This window comes from Camelus bactrianus, chromosome 7, assembly GCF_048773025.1.
Source record: "Camelus bactrianus isolate YW-2024 breed Bactrian camel chromosome 7, ASM4877302v1, whole genome shotgun sequence".
Taxonomy (NCBI): Eukaryota; Metazoa; Chordata; class Mammalia; order Artiodactyla; family Camelidae; genus Camelus; species Camelus bactrianus.
Window position 1 is genome coordinate 4268380 of NC_133545.1, and position 20677 is coordinate 4289056.

At 37.3% G+C, this 20677-nt stretch overlaps 1 protein-coding gene and 1 pseudogene across 16 annotated transcripts in view; both read left to right on the top strand.

Annotated features, from left to right (window-relative positions):
- KMT2C (lysine methyltransferase 2C) overlaps positions 1-20677 on the top strand; it is a 237423-nt gene that overhangs the window by 80151 nt on the left and 136595 nt on the right. For 13 of the 16 annotated variants that reach the window (XR_012507989.1, XM_074366700.1, XM_074366699.1 and 10 more), the window contains 4 exons: positions 1683-1824; positions 6689-6889; positions 10239-10387; positions 11410-11519. Coding sequence is in view for 15 of the 16 variants with exons in the window: in XM_074366700.1 (XP_074222801.1) it covers positions 1683-1824; positions 6689-6889; positions 10239-10387; positions 11410-11519 (602 nt within the window). In the remaining variant the exon portion in view is untranslated. The remainder of the gene's footprint in view (positions 1-1682; positions 1825-6688; positions 6890-10238; positions 10388-11409; positions 11520-20677) is intronic. The other 3 variants (XM_074366701.1, XM_074366714.1, XM_074366710.1) reach the window with 1 other exon arrangement.
- LOC123616153 (ATP synthase F(0) complex subunit C2, mitochondrial pseudogene) lies at positions 16250-17712 on the top strand (annotated as a pseudogene).

Genomic DNA, 20677 nt, shown 5'->3' on the forward strand with positions numbered 1-20677 from the left:
CTACTTTGATTTTTAAAAGAAACATTCTTTTTAATAGGAAAACCAAAATTATTTGATGCCACATTTCATCATTAATTTTTTGATTTCACAGGATTTAGTTATTTGTTGTTCTTTTTTAACTAAAAAATTAGTAGTTCTTAGAATTATTCATCAGAGCACTTCCCTAAAATTCAATTTGAATCTAGAAGACTTTGATAGTTCCAGAAACAGGGAAGTCATACTGAAGTGCTGATCTGAGAGATCAGAGATGAGATTTGGTATGAAGTGGGTATGCAGGCCGCTAGATATGTCCGGGATGTAGCTCAAGTTCGATCTGGAGTTCAGGGGAGGAGTTAGGGCTAGAGATGTTGAGTGAAATAAAAATCAGTAAGTCCCAAGGAGACTGTTGAAACCTGGTAATAATTAAATCCTTCAGAGACAAGCTGCACTCAGAGAAACCAGCTGAAGAGACAGGTACTAGATCGTTGAGTCTTTGTTAACAAAGGTAGTTTTCTGACTTCACAGGGGAGTAAGTTGAGGCTGAGAGAGATGACTGGTCCATGAAGTTGTGTAGCTGGTAGTTGGTGTAATTGATACTCGAGACCAAGTCTTTATGAGTCCAGTGCCCATTGTAATCCGTTATATCTCCCTGCATTTAAAAGATGGAAGAGTGTTTCACTAAGGAGGGAGTACTCCTTGGTGCCAGATGACTTTCCAGAATGTTTGAAGGCTTCTGCATGGCCCCGTCACCACCAGTGGCGGTGGAGGGGACAGTGGTGTGGAGGGAGGACGATGCCTTTCAGGAGGGTTAGTTGAGGGAGGAGGTGGTGGAGAGCACCCACTCTAGGTCCCACTGCACGAAGTTTGGTGGTGAAAGGAAGGAAAGACAGGAGGAGCTCAAAGGACTGTAAGGCTTTGTCTGTTTGGTTTGGGCGTAGTGGTGCAAAAAGGCCTAAGTGAACTTTGAGTTAGAAAAGAAAGATCGAGCCAAGAGTGTGGGATTGCATCAGGAGCACCAGTGGAGAGACAGTGCCATTAACGTCTAACAGTGTAGTGTGAGAGACGGAGTGGGTGTCTCGTTTTATTTAAAGGGAGGAATGACGTTTGGGGTGATGGTGTTTGAAAACCCTCTCGGCGGTTCAGTTGCCTACCAAGAAAGTGTGTGTGGATTGTTTGGAGTTGGAGTCTTAAGGATGATTGAAAAGGATGGTGGAGTCAAGGTGTGTTCTTTTCAGTCATTTAGCTTTTAGAATGGATGATAATTAGAGGCTGCAATGCTTGTTTAGTATACGTGCTGCCGAAGCGAGCACAATGCTTGTTTTAAATTAACGATAATTTCACTATATGGATTATGAGGAATCTTTTTTATGAGTCACACTGAAATACATTGGTTCTGTAGATGAACTGCTATAATCACCAAAAGAATGAAACTTCTCTGAGTCAATTGTGGTTTGGGGAAGTATGCCATGTTTTCCATTATTTTGGTTATCATTTTATAATAGAGAATAAATGTAAACAGTGCCATTAATTATATATGTAAATTTTTCCTGTGCTACTTAGATATTGTCATTTATTGTTACATCCTTTTTCCTTTACAATGTATGCTTTATAGACGAGTTCACTAAAGATTGCAAAATGCAGACACACACACACACACACACACACACACAATGACTTTTTGTATTCTCTTGTTTACTATTAAGCAGAAATCAAAGAACAGTCAGCAGAAGAGGATGCTGAAGCAGAAGTGGACAATAGCAAGCAGCCAGTCCCGGCGCTTCAGCGCTCCGTGTCTGAGGAATCTTCAAGCTCCCTGGTCTCTGTCGGTGTAGAAGCCAAAATCAGGTGAGAGAATGGAGCTGGGCTGGAGATGAGTGGCAGGAAGAGGGGCAGTGAGTTGAGTACAGAGAAAATTCAGAGAGTGCGAGCTTAGGACAGAAGTCTGGGTGGAATTTTATTATTTTGTAGCTTTAAATTTGAGGCTGAAAGCCCTGTGTGCAGGTGGGGTGGAGTATGTCTGTGGCTTGGGTGTTTGTAGGACAGAGCAGTTGTCTCACAGGTTACTCTGCTCTGCTCAGACCAGAGCAGAGTATGACCAGTGTGCCATTTCCAGTAGAAGAAGGAAGTTTAGACTTCTAGCGTAAGGACTGATGTTTGATTTACTAGTGTATGCTCTTGTTCTTGACCCTCTCTTCATCCTTTAAAGAAAGAAATACAGGATGTGATAAAACCTATCTGTGTGTAATTCAGCTGTGTAGTCTCGTAAGTTTTTACTTGAAGACATGAATAAAACTGCAATCATCCATCAGTTAAAGATTCCCATCTTTTTGAAACATTTCTTTCTTTTGCTTTTGGCGCATCTCTCTCCCCATTTTGTCTTGGCTGGCAAGACATCTGTAAGACTCCCGCCTTTACGATGCTGGAGTCCTCAGGTCGAAGTCCTCAGCACGTTTACTTCTGTTCAGTGTGCTAGCTGAATCCTGTCTGTGTGCTAGTGAACCCCACACTTACATTTCAGGGCTGACCTTTCTCTGAACTCTAGACTCGCCTATCCATCTGTTTGCGTGACATCTCCGTTTGAAAGTACACTAGACCCTGCACCATAACGTATCCAAACCCACTGTGGATTCTGATCCTACGTCTGCCTCAGATCTCCGCAGGATTTCTGCATTTCCATAAATAATACCAACATTCACCCAGTTGCTTAGGCCAAAAACTTTTGAGTTAATCTGTGGTTTCTGTCTTTTCTCATACCTCATATCCTAAATTTTGTAGCTCAACTTTAGAAGATAACCCAGACAAGTGCTAACTTACCCTCCTGTCCGCCTTCTTAGTTCGTCTGTGTTACCCTCAGGAGGCCATAGTTGCCTTTTAAGTTGTGTCTCTGCTTCTGCTCTTTACTTTCAGGTTGTTAGCACAGTTGCAAAAATTGTCATTCTAAAATGTAAAATTCATTCTAAAATGTAAATCAATTTTCCTCACAACTCTCTTTAATGATTGTTTCTTATATTTAAATTAAATATTTAAATTACATTAAAAATTTCAAATCCATGCCATGTTCTACATTTTGGCGAAGGTTTGAAAAATTTCAAAATAAAAGAGTAGGATAAAAAATAAATAAAACATAGTTCCCATCACATTTTACCCGCTCTTCCTGCTTTACTTTTCTTTGTAGCACCTTTTATTTCCTGACAGTTCATTTAGTTATGTCTCCCTTACTGTTGTGTGAGCTCTGTGAAGGTGAATACTTTTTTCCTTTTTTTGCTTTCTATTATTGCATTGGTATTTTTTTCTATTGATTATATACTGTATTTTGTTTTTAAGGTGGTTTCCCTTAAGGCTCAAGTTTCTTTACCCTATTGAATTTAATTTTGAAAGAATTTCAAACTAACCATTCTAATTGATTTCTTAGTCTCAGTGATGTGAATGCTTTATCACATTTTCTCTTTGCATCTGTCATCTAGCATTGCATTTTCTAGTTATTTACATGCATACTTCCTATTTCTGTTTTCTTGGTCGTGGCCCCCTAACCTTTTTCTTACTTTTAACAATTGAGGTTTAATTACATGCAGTAAAATTCACCCATTTAGTGAGTTGCCACAGTGTGTGTCACTGCCACAACAAGATCAAGTTCCGTCATACTGAAAAGGTCCTTGATGCCCGTTTGTTGTCCTCCCTGATGCCAGCTTCTGCCCCAGGCAACCATTTACTTGTTTTCTGTCCCTGTACTTTTGCCTTTGCAGTAACATCATATGAACGGAATTGTGAAGTATGTGTCCTTTTGATTCTGGCCTCTTTAACTTAGCATAATGCATTTGAGATTCATCTGTATTATTACATAGATGAGTAATTATTTCCTTTTTGTTGCTGAGTAGGGTTCTGCTTTATGGCGATTCCCACCACAGTTTACTTACCATTTTCCAGTTAAGGGATATTTGAGTAGTTCTAGTTTGGGGCAGTTATAAATAAAATTGGTATAAATGTATGCTTGCAGGTGTTGGTGTGAACATAGGATTTTTATTTCACTTAGGTAAATACCTAACATACAGGTAGTTCTGAAAGGAAAATGCCAAAGTGTTTTCCATTATGGCTATACTATTTTGCATTCTCACTAACAATGTAGAGTGGGTTGGCAGGACGTTTCTTGTAGTTCTGGTTCAACTTTACTCTTATATGAGCACTGTGTCCCTAGGTCTCAGGGGTTGGGTGTGAGGGAGACCTGTAACCATCAGGTCTGGGACATAGTCCTGCCCCTCCTCTAGGATAGATGTCCATCCCTTCTTCCATTCTGTTCGCCATCTGCAGTTGGTTTTAACCATTGCAGGGTGGAGATTTTTCCTCTCCAGTCTAAGGCTTTTGTTCCCCAGGGAAAATGTAGGAGAAAGATCTGGATGGGTCTCTGTGTCTTCTCCACATGGCTGCGGTCCTCCCCAGGCTCGCAGCACGACTGGTGTGTTCTCAGGACTGCGCACCATGGCCTGAGTGGTGGGCACGAGCACTGGGAGGCACACAGAGAGAAGCGTGTGAGTGGGTTAGAGTTCCCCTGTGTCTGCGGTCCCAGATGTTCTGTTCTCTCACACTGTCCCACATTTGGCCTTTAGCAATTTGTTAAAAGTTTTACCGAATTCCTAACCCGCTTGTTTGACATCCAGTGGCCTCTTCGGATTAAGCGAGGACTTGTGTCTCCTCTTTTTTTTTTTTTTTTTTTTTTTTTAAAGAGGTTTTCATACAGTTGCAGGTGAATTGGTTGCTCTGAGACTTTCACAGTCTGTTAAGTTCAAGAAAAGTGAATTTGTAGATCATCTGGTGAATTTTTGTTGTGTGAGTGGGAGCAAAGCTCTTTGCAACTCTCTACATCCAAAGCAAAAGCCAGGAACTTCTCTTGCACCACTCTTTAAAGTTAACAATAAATTAAGTCTGGGATATTTGGCAGTCTTTATTTCCTACATCTCTTGCAGCATTTCCTAATTCTTTAATAATTTGAATATTTCTCGAAAAATAATTTCATTTGGGGTCTGTTGGGTGGTGAAATTTCTGAGGTCTTAAAGAAATCTGGGAATAATTTTATTATAGCTTCCCATTTGATTGATGGTTTTGGATATAAAATTGAATGTTAAGATAGTCAGTACTTGTATTGCTGCATTTCCTAACCAGTGCTGTTGATAAGGCTGATGTCAGTCTGATTGTTGTGCCTCATCGGTAATGTTTCTAGGGAAAGAAACTAGAAATGGGGTATGCTGATACAAATTTAATAGCTTAGGGAAAATTATAAATAAGAAAAATTAAAAATTAACAAGATACTGGCAAAGAATACTGGTGGATAGTATCCTTCAGGCAAGAAGAAAAACATGTTTTCCTATTTGACTTTATTTTTCTGAAAGTAGACTGCATTTAATTGCATCTGTGTATATGAATCTCTTAATATCAAAGGGCAACACAGTTTATCATGAAATTGAAATAAGTAATATTGGGAAAACCTAGATAATTTTTATAAACAAAAGGTAATTAGTTGACAGAGGTCCATTATTAAGTTAAAAAACACTACCTGAACAGATTATAGATTTTTTTCCCTATCATCTGTTAGTGCAAGACATTATGAATGTTCATGGGGCAAATATTAATGAGGGACTGGTAGGAACTTGAATGCTTAAGAAGAAAGATTTGAGTCCAGCAGCCATGAATGTGCTGTGAAGAGAAAATATGTGTAAGAGGAGCAATCCTTTCAATTCTGTGTTTTCTAAGATCCCTTATTAAGCATGTGTTCTATCTGTAAGTTTATATTGTTTTTTGCCCTTTAACTTTTTAAGTGGTTTCTTTTTTTAAAAAGTTAATAGATTTTATTGTTCATAACAATTTCAGGTTTACAGAAAAATAAAGCAGATGGTACAGAGAGTTCCCAATACCAACCACTCCCTGCCTCAGTTTCCCCTATTATTAGCATCTTGCTTTAGTGTGGTATATATGTTACAACTGATTAACCAGTATTGATACATTATTATTAACTGAAGTCCATAGTTTTACAGTAGGGCTCATTCTTTGTGTTATATGTAGTTCTGAGTTCTGATAAATGTGTAATGTCATGTATCTGCCACGAATTACAATGTATCATATGAAAGTTTCATGCCCTAAAACCCTCTTGTGTTCTGCCTATTCTTTCCTTTGCCACTCTTAAACCTTTTCAGTTCCTTCTCCCCTCCCCCATCACTGCTTAACCCACTAACCTCTTTGTTTTTTATAGCTCTCCATGTGTATGGGTGGGTGTGTGTGTGTGTGTGTGTCTGTATAAAGAACATTCCATTAACTAGTTAAATAAAACTTGGCCACCACTTGTTTTACAAAACTGGGATATAATTGAGTGGCTGTTAAACCCTATCTTCTTCCCCAATCTTAGCTTTACTTTCTTTATTCTTTTTTAATACTCCCAATTTTTTGGAATCAGTTTTAAAACAAAATTGTTTTTCTAAGTACAAACTATAGTTTGTTGATTTAGTATGTTTACTACTTTAAAAAAAAATCATGCTGTAGAAAAGTAGAATTGCAAATGTATAATTAATATTGAACTTAAATGTTCTTATTGTATAGATTTATTTAAACACTTAGCTTGCACTAAAGGTGTAATGTTTAATTTTAAAGCACAAGTATCTGTAGTCTGTCACTTGAAACGTTTAAGTAAAACTACTCTGTCTTCCTTACTTTTTATTTCTACCAGTGAACAGCTCTGTGCTTTTTGTTACTGTGGTGAAAAAAGCTCCTTAGGACAAGGAGACTTAAAACAGTTTAGAGTAACGCCTGGATTCATTTTGCCGTGGAAAAACCAGACTTCTAACAAGAAGGATGTTGATGACAACAGCAATGGAACTTGTGAGAAAACACAAAACTCAGCACCACGAAAACAAAGAGGACAGAGAAAGTAAGCAGTTTTGAATTTAAATGGTTAGAATGCAGTAAGACTATATGTAGTTTATTTTCATTGCAATGCTGATGAATTTACAAATAGGGTTGTCACTGAACAGTTTCTTATGTTCCCAGCATAATGGGGGTGCTTTATGACTCACCATTATCCCAACAAACACTCATTTTCTCAAAATTTCGTTCTTACTTAAAAAAAAAAAAGTTTATCTTAGTTATATAGTAACAAAAAAGAAGAAACCTTTAAAAAACATAACGTAATCCTAGAGGGAATTCATGGAATGTATCTATCAATGAAATGAAAATTTAAAAAATTATAATGAGATCTTTCTTTCCTTTCTGTAAATAAGTTTTGGTTTGTAAGAATATAGCATAACAGTACGGCAAAACCAATAGTCACATCCTTTATGTGCCATTTATTCTTTTTTTTTTTTAATTGTTCAGAGAATCTTGAGCTATCCTGTTAATTCTTACCATGATTGAGCATTAACTTTCTTTCATTCTAAGTGTGCGATGCTGAGAATATGCCTTCTAAATTAAAGATGCTTTTTTTTAAATGAATAAGAATTTACATATGTTGTACACTCAAAACTAATAAAATATTATAAATATTTAATTTAAAAAAGAATTTACTAATATATTTATATGAACATATATGCCTGCCTGTGTTCAAGACATTATAGTTGCTCCAAACTCTTCCCTAATATGTTTGCTTTTGGAGTTAATATTTATTTTATATGTTGCAGTTTTCTTTGAAGACCATCTTAATATGTCGACTTGGCTCTGGTAGTTGAGGGAATAGAAGTTTCTGTGGTTGATGAGAAAGTGTAAAAATTAATTTAGCTTGGAAAGCCAACCAGCTCTGCCCCCTGAGGGTGATGATGTAATCATCCAAGTGCTTATCTGGCTTTTATCCAAAATTAAGTACTAAGGCATTGTTGTGTTGTACGTATTTGATTGGCTCCTTCTTTTTGGACTGCTGCCAATGCCTTGAAGACCTGAAGTAGGAAATGAAACAATAACAAAAAAGAATCTTTTAAAAGAATTTAAGGTGGAACAGCTTAAGGAAGCTTAGAAGTACTGTATTTAGAGTTTTGATGTTTAAAGGCCATAGCTAGCTTTACCTTTTTGATAAATTCAGTGCTCACATTCTAATAAAATATATCATCAGAAATCCAGCAGACTTAATAGTGTCCATCAGTAATTAGCAAATTTAATGGACTGGACCAGGTTATGTCTTTTGTCTCATATTCTGCCTTGAATAATGGCAATTAATAAACACCTGTTCTGGGAAATAGAGTTGGGCTTCATTTACTTATTTTATAAGCTAAGTTAATTTCTAGTGAGAAGTTTTGTGAGCTAAGATAATTATATAAAAATACCCTTGGTTTAATGAAAGCCTTTTTAATATATACGCTGTAAGTGTTTAACAAGTTATTAGGTGATGATAGCAAGGGAGTCAGTGGACCTTAGGAAGTAAGCATGTTTTTGAAATTTGAAAATCATTTAGGGATAGACAGCTAATTTAGCTTCGTAATGATTTTAAATATTTACAGAATATGTTACTAATGAATTAGAAGCCAGATAAACCACTGTTTTTTTGTTTGTTTGTTTTTGTTTTGTTTTTTTAATTTGAAAAAGAGGTTTCTAAAATAGTTTTCCCCTCTTGGTGCACTAAATATAAGAATATATAATCAAGGATTCTTTTCTTCTTTCCTTTTGTTTTAGACTTAAAATTTGGGGGTATCATGTGTTTCAGCTGCCTTCTCTTAATGTTCTCTCCTAAGCTGGGCTCCTCTCATCCTTAGAGTTGACATCAGAATCTCACTGATGTGTTGTATACGTAGAAACTGGTCGCAAAACCTGAAGGTGACAGTTGACTATAACCTGCTGGTTAGGAACTAGTTAGTAATGGACTGATTAGTCCTTCCACTGTTTTTTTTTCCACCTGTCCCTTCATCAAATGCCAGTGCAAAGAAAATATGTTAAAACAATACCTTCATCTTTATAGGTGAACTGTTAGTTCTTTTTTCCTCCCTGTAAGCTAACAGTGGTTAGTAATGAAGATATATTTGTAAGAATGGAGATTCCATTTCTAGGAAAGTTTATTCTCAGTTCACTGTGGGCATTTATAAAAATGAGAATTTGAAGTTAGCATAGCATGCTAAACTTAAAGACAGTGAGTCTGTGCATTTCTAATGCTGAACATAAAAGTTCTGGTTATTTTTATATGGTTTGATATTTAAATGTACTTATTGAAATATGTTAATACTTTTTTTCTTTCAATGATTCCAGGTATAAAAAAGTTTAGTACCCTGGTCATTGTGCTGATTTTCTCTTAATAGGAATCATGATAAATATCCAGCATACAGAAGTGCAGTGAGTTATGATCTATATTCAATAGTGATTTAATCCAGAATTATGATCAGGTTAAATACTGTGATACCAGGAGAGGATTAAAGTTTTAGTGCCAGTCATCTGATTTCCCACGTGTTTAATGTTAGACACAATAGTAGTCATTGTTTACTTAATGATCTCAATTAATCTGAAGTTTAGGGCTTTGAAAATCTGAAATCCTCCATATGTTGTATACCTCATTTTTATAATGTAGTTTTTGCTGTTACACTACTTTCCTTATTCCCCAGTCACTAGTAGCTATTTTGTTTTTACTTTTTTCTTCTGATCTGTGAGGTAAAGTCTTAGCGGAGAGTTTGCAGCATCATGCCACAGACTAGCTGTCGAGATTTGTCGAGGGGACCGTAAGAAAGCTCCAGCTGCCACGCTCTGCTCCCACTGCCTCCCTCTTCACACTTGGTAGTGGGCTTTCATTTCCCCTGGGAAATAACCTTTCTTTACATAAAATTAACTTGCAGCTTCATTGTAGTAGTCCTCATTTATGATAAAGCAAATTAAAATTTCTGATTTTGATCAAGCCGTGTTTTTTAAGCATTTAAGTAAGGCTAAAGGGAATATTCCCTTTATGGGGTAAAGTACAGTTCCTGACTAGATTATTAGAGTGTCAGTTAAAAAAAATACATAGAATGGGAAAGTAAATCTGCAACTGTAATTTATAACACTTCCCTATGGATTTGGAGACCTTTTTTTAGTTGTTGCTTACATGATATAATATAGCTACCCAGTTTTATATTTATACCATGAATAATAACATTTTATAAAAATTATTTTATGACAGTTTATGCCTAATAAATTAAAACTGATTTGGCAATACATTATCTAAGTTGTTATGAAACGAAATAATTTTCTACTTGTTTTCATTTTCACATCTATTTTATTTTATTTTATTTTATTTTATTTTATTTTATTTTATTTTATTTTATTTTATTTTCCAGGGAACGATCTCCTCAGCAGAATATAGTATCTTATGTAAGTGTAAGCACGCAGACCGCTTCAGACGATCAGGCTGGTAAATTATGGGATGAACTCAGTCTGGTTGGCCTTCCAGATGCCATTGATGTCCAAGCCTTATTTGATCCTACAGGTATGAGCCAGTCTTCAGTAATAACTACTTCTTGATTCTGTAAGCATTTTAATTTTAGTGAATTATCAACTTAATAGTAAATATCTTCATGTAGAAATAATTATGATCACATTGTTAAAACTGTTATTGTTAAGTATGCCTGCTTAGGTCGAGTAAATTAATTATGTTTACCTAATTTATTTAGCATTTGCACAGGGCTGTCACTGGGCTGGATGCTTTTATAAATATTTGCATTTACTCTTGTGTAGACAAGCAGTGCCATGGAGATGACACAATTGGGGAAAGAGGAATTAAAGAGCTCTGTGAAAACTTGGGGAACACAGCAGTCTGGGTCTGTTTAAAGTAGGGGTGAAGGACTATGGATCTTAGCCAGGGAGTCCTGTGAATACAGCATAGCAGCCCATCCTCAGAGTTTGGTGCTCTTGGGGTTCTGACTAAATTTCATTCTGCATTTAAACCACAGATAGTTGTTCAGGTGCTGTGTGATAGAGAATTTAAAGACTGAGATGTGGTTGATGACTGATGTGGGTTCTTGGTGTGGGATGGAGGGAAACAGAGGTGAGTAGGTAGCTTATTTGCCATATATCCTCTTTGTCATAACAAAGTATTAAAAAATGTCCTGTGTATTTTATTGAAAGATACCAAATAAAATAGAGTACTGCTTAGATAAAATGACTAGAAACTCGTTTTGTTGTTGTTGGAGAAATAACCACTAATCCAGTGATTCTCAGACTACTGTGTGCATCAGAATCACCTGGAGGGCCTGTTGGCACATAGATTTCTGGGCACCCCTGTGTGAGAGTTTTTGATTCAGTAGGTCTTGGTTGGGATATGAAATTTACGTCTATAACAAGTTCCCAGGTGATATGTTTTGAGAAAGGCCACTTTAGAGGTATCACAAATATAGGATGCCGTTGTGTGTTCACACATTAGAGTTGATTTTGGGGTTTTACATCTTTACTTATTAGCATTTATATGTTTAATGTTTATTCACTTGCTTCTTTTCACTTTAACCATTTTAGGCACTTGTTGGGCTCATCACCGTTGTGTGGAGTGGTCACTGGGGGTGTGCCAGATGGAAGAACCGTTACTGGTGAACGTGGACAGAGCTGTTGTCTCAGGGAGCACAGAAGTAAGTAGAAGAAATACATATTTAAACCACAGCTTTATAACTTTTACTGTGTCAGCATAAAGATTCACTTGCAAGAATTATTTATTAAATGATTAATAAAAAAACTCTCAAAGTAGGAAATTGTTAATTTATATCCTTGAGTAGTTTGTTCATACCACTAGAGTATAGTGTGTTAAGTTGTACAATAAATGTAGATCTTTAAAATAAATATCTTACATTTAAATAAAAAATTAAAATTTTTAGAAATGGGAATTACTAACTATGCTTACATATCCATGTGGTTGCTCTTTGCTCTTTGGGTTTAAAATAAGAGATGAAATTTGACACAACACTGTAAAATGACTATAACTCAATTAAAAAAAAAAAGTTAAAAAAAAATGAAATTTAACAGGTCTTTAGTCCACAGTGTGGGCTAGCTCTGTTTGCTGTTTTGTAAATTGATTAAAATATTTTTTTTCAGTCAAGTTGGCAGTTTAGCTTGTCTCTCTGGCACTATCCCAAAGTAATATCACATACACAATCTGCCATCTTTCAAAGCTTTCACTCTGATTTTCATGTAATTTTGAATTGAGAAATAAATACAGTGTTTACCTTCCACCTATAAAGGCAACAAACCCTATGAAGTGAAATTGTTTTGCTGCCTATAAATTCCCTTTTGTTTTTGAGAACTTTATTTGGGAGAAGTGAAATAGCCCTTCTTAAAGGAATATTAAAAATGGAGTTTTTGACCATAGAAATCATATGGGCTTTAATAGATGAAATACGTGTAAGACTTGCAGAAGTGTATTGAGACAAGGACTTAGACTTAAGTAATTATTTAATTATAACATTCACTTTGCTCAGATGATGAAAATGACCCAATTTTCACCTCAAGATTAGTCAACAAGTTAGTGCGTTAGTTTTGGAAATGTGACATTACATTTAAATGCTTGTGTTACCGAATTTTGAATAATAATAATGAATAAGAATAAATTCCACAGTCTGAACATACTTAGATGGCCAGATGACGACTGTGACAGACCAGTGAGAGCTATGTCTTCCATGAACTACTTTAGAAGTAGTTTTGGAATATTTGGGGGCGAGGGTGGGGGTGGGGTTTAGGTTATTTATTTATTTATTTTTAGAAGAGGAATTGGGGATTGAACCCAGGGCTTTGTGCATGCTAAACATGTGCTCTACCACTTGAGCTATACCCTCCCCTAGTTTTGGAATATTTTGTGACAGTGAGAAGTATTACGGGAAAGGCAGTGAGCAAAGACCAAGGTGAGCTTTGTGGTGTTGGCCTGTAGCAGCACAGGTCTGATGCGGCTGTGGGGAAGTAGGCACTCTTACACCTTGGTGGGAATGCATATTGGTGTAGATCTTCTGGAGGGAAATTTGGCAATGCCTAACAAACTACATATGCACTTACCTTTTGATCTTTCTGGGAATCTATCCTATAAATATGCCTCCAATAATATAAAAACTTGTTCTGTTAAAAGTAATTGCAGCATTGTTTAATTTGCAAAATATTGGAAACAATCTAAATGGCCACACCTAATAGAATGGTTGAATAATCTGTGATATGGCTTATACAGTGAAATAATGTACAGCTGTAAAAATTCTGTGAGGAATATATCTATGCTTATGAAGTGGTTTTCAATATATTCTTAAGTGAAAAAAAAAGTGCAGAAGACCATTTATGGTGTGCAGCCCTTTATGTAAGAGAGAATGAGATGTAAGAAAATGCACATACATATGCTCATTTGTGGAAAAGAAATCCAGGAGGGATCAACCAGAGAGATGGGTTACCTATGCAAAGTGTGTGGGAAGGAGGTGGGAAGAAGACGGGAATGGGACTGGTGTAGCCACGGGGCTCCATGACCTTCACCAGTCACCAGTGCTTCTGAGACTTCACTCACTGAAACCTTCCCCTCCCTTGCTTCCTTCCGTGGCACTAACCTCCTGGGGCTTCCTCAGACACATCCACCTCTGGGCCTTTGCAGTTCCTCTTTCCTCTCTGTTGAACATTCTTCTTAGGTACATGCATGTCTTCCCCCCTCGTTTGCTTTAGGCATTTAGAGTTACCTTACCCGTGAGAGCTTTCCTGGGCCCCCTACTGAAAATTTCAAGTGCCTCCTCCTCCCATCAAACCTCTGATTGATTGTTTTCCCCTTTACACTTTACAGCGTCACACATAGTGTGTATTTACTTAATAATCTTACCTGTCTCGCCTCACTAGATAATAGTGCCATTCTGAGAAGGATCTTTCTATGTTCTGGTCATTCCTCAATAAATTTTTGTAGCCTAAATGAATCGTACTAAAGATCATTCACCGACTCATCCATAGTTACAAAAAAGAAGTTACATGTAAGTGCCAGAGTGTTAAAGGACGTCAACAATGTGGTTAATTCTATACAAGTTTATAAATGTATAATTGTCAAAAAAAAAAACCCCTCTAAAATAGAGTAACTCTTTACAATTCTACATAACTGATGGGGATTGGGATGGTGTGATAATGAAAATCTTTGTTATCTTAAAAGATTCCCTAGGGGCAAAGTACGTAAAACTACTGTTGAACTTAGAATAGGGTTTTATTTTACTGAAAGATAGATGTTAAAAATTTGTCTACCTTTATTAGATGACATGTGGCTGAATATATTATGTTACCTACTTCTATTTTAAAAGGAAATAAACGTTTCATCTTCCTCTTCAAAAGGTGATGTTTCAACAGTGAAATGCAATGACTTTTCATAGAAACATGTGCTGGGGGTTGGGCATTTTGAAAACAGATGTTTGGAACTATTTCTAATGATATTTTATTGCCAGCAACAATGAAAGTTTGTAACAAACAAACAACAAAAATATTTTCACATTTGTTGCCCCAAAAAAAGTCTTGGACACAGAATTTCTTGATCTGTTTAAAATATTCTGAAGAGTTTATGTATGTATTAAGGCCATTTGTTAAAATAAAAATTAATACCTTCTGGTTATGAAAGATGAAAATCTGCCTGCTAAATTTTGATTGGGATTGAAAAAAGTACTTCTGTTTAGATCTCCCTGTTTTTGTGAGAATCATATTTTTTTAAACCTATGACATTGAAATAAACTGAAGTTACTGTCAAACCTGTCAATCTAAGAAGATGCAAAAGAACAAGATACAAACAAATCACAGATGGGGGGACGTTGCAGTAGTCTCTAAACTTGATTGTTACATCTTTAAATAAGATATTTGAGCGCGTGTTCTTATTTATACATTCTCATTGGGATATGTATCTCTCCCTTCTGTCACTTTTGTAAATGTATAAATTTATGTTATTTTTGTGAGTATTTAATTACTTTTGGTCCCCCCACTGGGTCAGTAGGCATCATGAAGGCCTGGATGATATTTGTGTTGGTTTATCACTTTATCTGTAGTGCTTAACAGAGTACCTGGAACACAAGAGAGTCATAGGAAAATGTGTGCATGAAAGGAATTTGCCAGAGGACAATTCTGAGCACACTGACTTGGATGGAGAGGAGTGTGCTACTGGCACCTAGTGGCCACTGCCGAACATCCTACTGTGCCCAGAGCAGTAGCCAGCTCAAAACATCCATAGTGCTGAGGTTGGCAAATCCTCGTATAATTAGTAACATTATTCCTACTTTAAAACTAGTACATTTCATATAATTTCCTCAGTTGTTAAGTGGCATTTGTTACCAAGCAGTTCAGTTTTTTTGAAATTTCCCTCAGTTTGTTTTTCAGTTTTTCTGGGGGGAACTTCATCTTTTGCTAGATGGAAGAATATGCTAAGCTGTGAACCTGTGTTTCAGGGATTTTAATTTCCTCTTTGGAGCCCTAGAGGTGCTGCCAACATCTTGGAAATCTGGGTAATTTGAATATTACCAAGGGAATACTTTAATCCTGAATTCTGCAGATACTTGATCATTTATTTACCTCAAGCTCCTCTTTCCTGCACTTCGTTCCTTGCTCCCACTGAAGAAATAACCCCTAAGCCCCCTCCCCCAATTTCTGTTCTTTTATCTAGTTCTGAATTAAATGTTCAGTCATAGTGTATACATTAAACATTAAAACATTGCATTTAGCATCTCTCCCCTTAGAATTGATGATTTCTCAGTTTTCTCCACCCTCATCTTCTGCCACAACCCCAGTCTAAAATTCCATTGTGTGACTTACTGTGTTATACTGATTTTATGCTAGGTGTCTTTGTGTAAAAGCCAACTTATTTTTCTGAGAAGAGTTGTAAGTTTTTTATCTTTGGGGTTTTTATAGACTGAAAAAGAGAACAAAAATAGCTTTTCTGTAATAAAATGGGGTTACACATAAGAATGTAGGTAAGGAGTATAATATAAGTGTAATTTTTGTTTAAAAATAAGTAACAGTGCGTAGTAAAAGTCTCTCTCCACACCCCTCCTCTAAACAACTGAAAATAGATTAGATCATTTAAAATATGGTCTGCATCTCTATGTAAGACGATTTCCAGTTACCTATTTTATGAATAATGTTGTCTAATACTGTTATTTTTTAGTGCTTTGCAATGTAAACTAAAAAACTGTCAAAGTATATATATTCTTCACTTTGACCTATAGTTTCTTAAGAGGAAGGAAGCATCCATTTATCTGAATTCTATATTTGTCTGGGAGGCCACAAGACTGCCTCCACATTGGAGACTAATTAGAAGCTCTCATGGGTCTCAGCATAGAGCTGTAATTACAGCTGCGACTAACTGCCTCGGTCCCTCTGTCTTCTCTGCGTGGGGAGCAGCTCTCCTGCCGCAGCCCCGCAGCCCCTGGAAATCTACCCTTGTGCCGGGTTCATCTTCACCTCCCCCTTGATCAGGAGAGCCTGTCCACTGCCGAGCCAACCACTGTCTGCAGTGGTGCTGAAACGACAAGAGACACTGACAGGTGAGAGCTCCGGCAGCCGGCAGCCCCACATCCCTGACCGCCTCACTCACATCCTAGCTGCAGCTTCCAGACTAGCGCCATTTCAAGGGAATTACATGGCAGCCAAGTTCGTTGGCGCTGGGGCTGCCACAGTTGGAGTGGCTGGCTCTGGGGCTGGAATGGGGTTGGTGTCTGGTTCTGCCAGAATCCCATCTCTGAAGCAGCAGCTCTGCTCTGCCATTCTGGGCTTTGCCCTTTCAGAGGCCATGATGCTCTCTTGCCTGATGAGGTGGCCTTTCTCATGCTCTTCGCCGTGTGGACGAGCCGTCTCCACCTCCCAGAATTCTTTCTCCCGTATCTTATCTGCCTTCTATGTTCCTTTTTCTGTGCCTCTCCAGGCAGCCTGGGGAAAGCGATTTGCCCAGGGTTTGACAGAGGGAAGACAAAAAATTCTGTATTAACTTAAAAAAAGACTTATTGCCTTGATGTGGTAAGGATATACCATGGAAAGATCTTCCTGGAAAAAGACATTGACAAGATCTGGAAAAATCCACGTGCAGGCTTGCTTAGGTTCTCTTCCTCCCATGACGGTTCACACAGAGCACCCTCTTCCTCCAGAAATGAAAATGCAGCAACATGTGTGTGATGCTTTCACCCTGAGAAGCTCAGGGTCTTTACTGGTCTTTACTGGGAGCTAGTCACTTAGGCACCCTCTGCTAAGCCCGTACCAGAAGGAAAGCCACATTGCTTGCACAGATAGTCTAGGCACAGTCAACTGCCTCTGTCACGTAGGGAACCATGGGAGCTGTCCTGAAATCCAGTTTCCCAGATGCCAGATATGTAAGCAGGCTTTTCTAAGGTTAGTAGTCTCAGGCATGCTACGTTAAGCCCCTTTTTTGCATGGCAATAAAATTGGATTGGGTCTCAATGTCAACATACTTCTTTCTATATAACTATGGTAGGTGCTTTGTAGTTTACAACGTTGAATTATTCTCATCATAGGGAGGCTGTGATAGATGCTCTAGTGGTTATAAAAAGAACTTTGTAACTTTGATTGGAGGAAAGATACTAATAAGGACACTTTTGACTGTAACAGAAAAATTTTATATTTAACTCTGAAATTTTGTTATTAATATATCCACTCCAGCTTTCTTTTGATTAGTGTAAATATGGTATATATTATTTCATCTTTTTAACATATTTGTTGGTTTTATATTTATTGTGTATTTCTTGCAGTTTTTAAAATCTAATCTGACAATCTCAGCTTTTTTATTTGGAGTATATAAGCTGTGTACATTTAATGTGATTGATTTAAGTCTTTTTTTGTCACCCCTGATTTATCTCTATCTTTTGTTTCCTTCTTCCTGCATATTTTTGGATTGAATTTTTTTTATGATTCCATTCTTTCTCATTTGTTGGATTATTACCTCTACAGGCATACCTAATTTTATTGTGACTTGCCTTATTGGGCTTTGTAGATACTCAGTTTTTTAGAAATTGATTGATTGTGGCAACCATGCATTGAGCAAGTCTATCAGCACCATTTGCTGACTTCGTGTCACATTATGGTAATTCTCACAATATTTTAAACTTTTTCATTGTTAATATATTTGTTATGGTGATCGGTGATGATCAGTGACCTTCGATGTCACTATTGCAGTTGTTTTGGCATGCTGCAGACTATGCCCAGTAAGACAGGAACTTAATCCGTAAATGTTGTGTGTGTTCTGACTGCTCCATCCCCGTCTCTCTCCCTCTCCTTGGGTCTCCCTATTCCCTGAGACACAACAATATTGAAATTAGACCAGCTAATAACCCTACAGTGTCTCTAAGTGTTCAAGTGAAAGGAATACTCTCACATCTCTCATTTTAAATAAAAAACTAGAAATGATAGACTGTTGAAGGCTGAGATAGGCTGAAAACTAGGCCTTTTGTGCCAAACTGTTAGCCAAGTTATGAAAGCAAAGGGTAAGTTCTTGAAGGAAATTAAAAGTGCTACTCCAGTGAACACAGAATGATAAGAAAGTGATGTAGCCTTGTTGCTGATGTGGAGAATGTTTGAGAGTCTGGATAGAAGATCAAACCAGCTGCAACGTTCCCTGAAGCCAAAGCATCATCCAGAGCAAGGCCCGAACTCGCTTCAATTCTATAAAGGCTGAGAGAGGTGAGGAAGCTGCAGGAAAACAGTTTAAAACTAGCAGAGGGTGGTTCACAAGGTTTGAGGAAAGAAGCCGTCTCCATAAAAGTGCAGAGTGAAGCAGCAAGTGCTGATGTAGAGGCTGCAAGTCCGTCAGATGATCTCACTAAGATAATGAATAAAGCTGACCACGCTAAACAACAGATTTTCGGTGTAGACAGAACAGCCTTCTAATGGAAGATGCCACCATCCAGGACTTCCATAGCTAGAGAGGAGAAGTCAGTGCCCGGCTTCAAAGGACAGGCTGATTCTCTTGTTAGGGGCTAATGCAATGGGTGAGTTTAAGTTGAAGCCAATGCTCATTCACCATTCTGGGGCACTCAAGAATTATGCTAAATCATACCCTACTTGTGCTCTATAAATGGAACAACAAAGCCTGGATGACAGTGTATCTGTTTACCAACATGGTTTATTGAATATTTTAAGCCCACTGTTGACACCGACTGCTTAGGAAAAAAGATGCCTTTCAAAATATGACTGCCCATTGGCAGTGCACCTGGTCATCCAAGAGCTGTGATGGAGATGGATAATGAGATTGATATTGTTTTCATGCCTGTTGACATACATCTACTGTGTGGCACATGGATCAAGGAGCAGTTTTGACTTTCAAGTCTTATTATTTAAGAAAATGCATTTTGTAAGGCTATAGCTGCCATAGACAGTGATTCCTCTGATGGATCTGGACAAAGTCACTTGGAAACCTTCTGGAAAAGGTTCACCATCCTAGTTACCATTGAGAACATTCATGATTCATGGGAAATGGTCAACATATCAACATTAACAGGAGTTTGGAAGAACTTGATTCCCACCCTCATGGATGACTTTGAGGGATGTCTTCCTCCAGTAGAGGAAGTAACTGCAGATGTGGTGGAAAGAACATGAGAACTAGAATTAGAAGTGGAGCCTGAAATGGTGTAATCTTATGATAAAACTTGAACAGATAAGGAGTTGCTTCTTACTGATGAGCAAAGAAAGTGATTTCTTTAGATTGAATCTGCTGGTGAAGATACTGTGAAGATTGTTGAAATGACAACAAAGAATTTAGAATATTACATACACTTAGTTGATAAAGCAGAGGCAGGATTTGAGAGGATTGACTCCCATTTTGAAAGAAGCTTCGTGGGTAAAATGCTATCAAACCAGCATTGCATGCTAGAGAAATCATCTGTGAAAGAGTCAACTGACATTATAAACTTCATTGTTGTCTTATTTTAAAAAGCTGCCACGGCCACCCCAGCCTTCAGCAACCACCACTGTGATCAGACAGCAGCCAGTAACACTAAGATAAGACCCTCCACCATTAAAAAGATAATGACTTGCTTAAGGCTCAGATGATGGTTGGCATTTTTTAGCCATATAGTGTTTTTAAGTAAGGTATATATGTTAATGCTGTTACACACTTAATAGACTACAGTATAGTGTTAGTTAACTTACAGTTAACTATACAGTTATATGTACAGTATACATAACTTTTATATACACTGGGAAACCAAAAAAATTGTACACCTTGCTTTCAGACCACTTTGTGGTGGTCTGAAACTGAACCTGTGTTATCTCTGAGATGTGCCTGTAACTCTTGTTTTGTTATTTTATTGGTTGCTTTAAGGTTTATAGTACACACACACACACACACACACAATTTTCTTTACCCATTTATCCGTCGATGGACACAGGTTGTTTCTATATCTTTCCACTGTACATAATTCTGCAATAAACATATGGGGGCATGTATCTTTTTGAATTCCTGTTTTCATATTCACAGGTGGAAAAGCTGGATCATACATTAGTTCTAGTCTTAATTTTTAAAGGAATCTCTATACTGTTTTCTGTGATAATTGTACCAATTTACATTCCTGCCAACAGTGTACGAGGGTTCTCTTTGGGCCACATCCTTGCCAACACTTGTATTTCTTGCCTTTTTGATAATAGTCATTTTAACAGACATGAAATGATACCTTATTGTGGCTTTGATTTGCATTTCCCTAAAAAATTAGTGTTATTGACAGTTTTTTATGTGCCTCTTGGCCATCTGTATGTCTTCTCTGGAAAAATGTTTATTCAGTTCCTCTGCCCATTCTTTAATCGAATTGTTTGT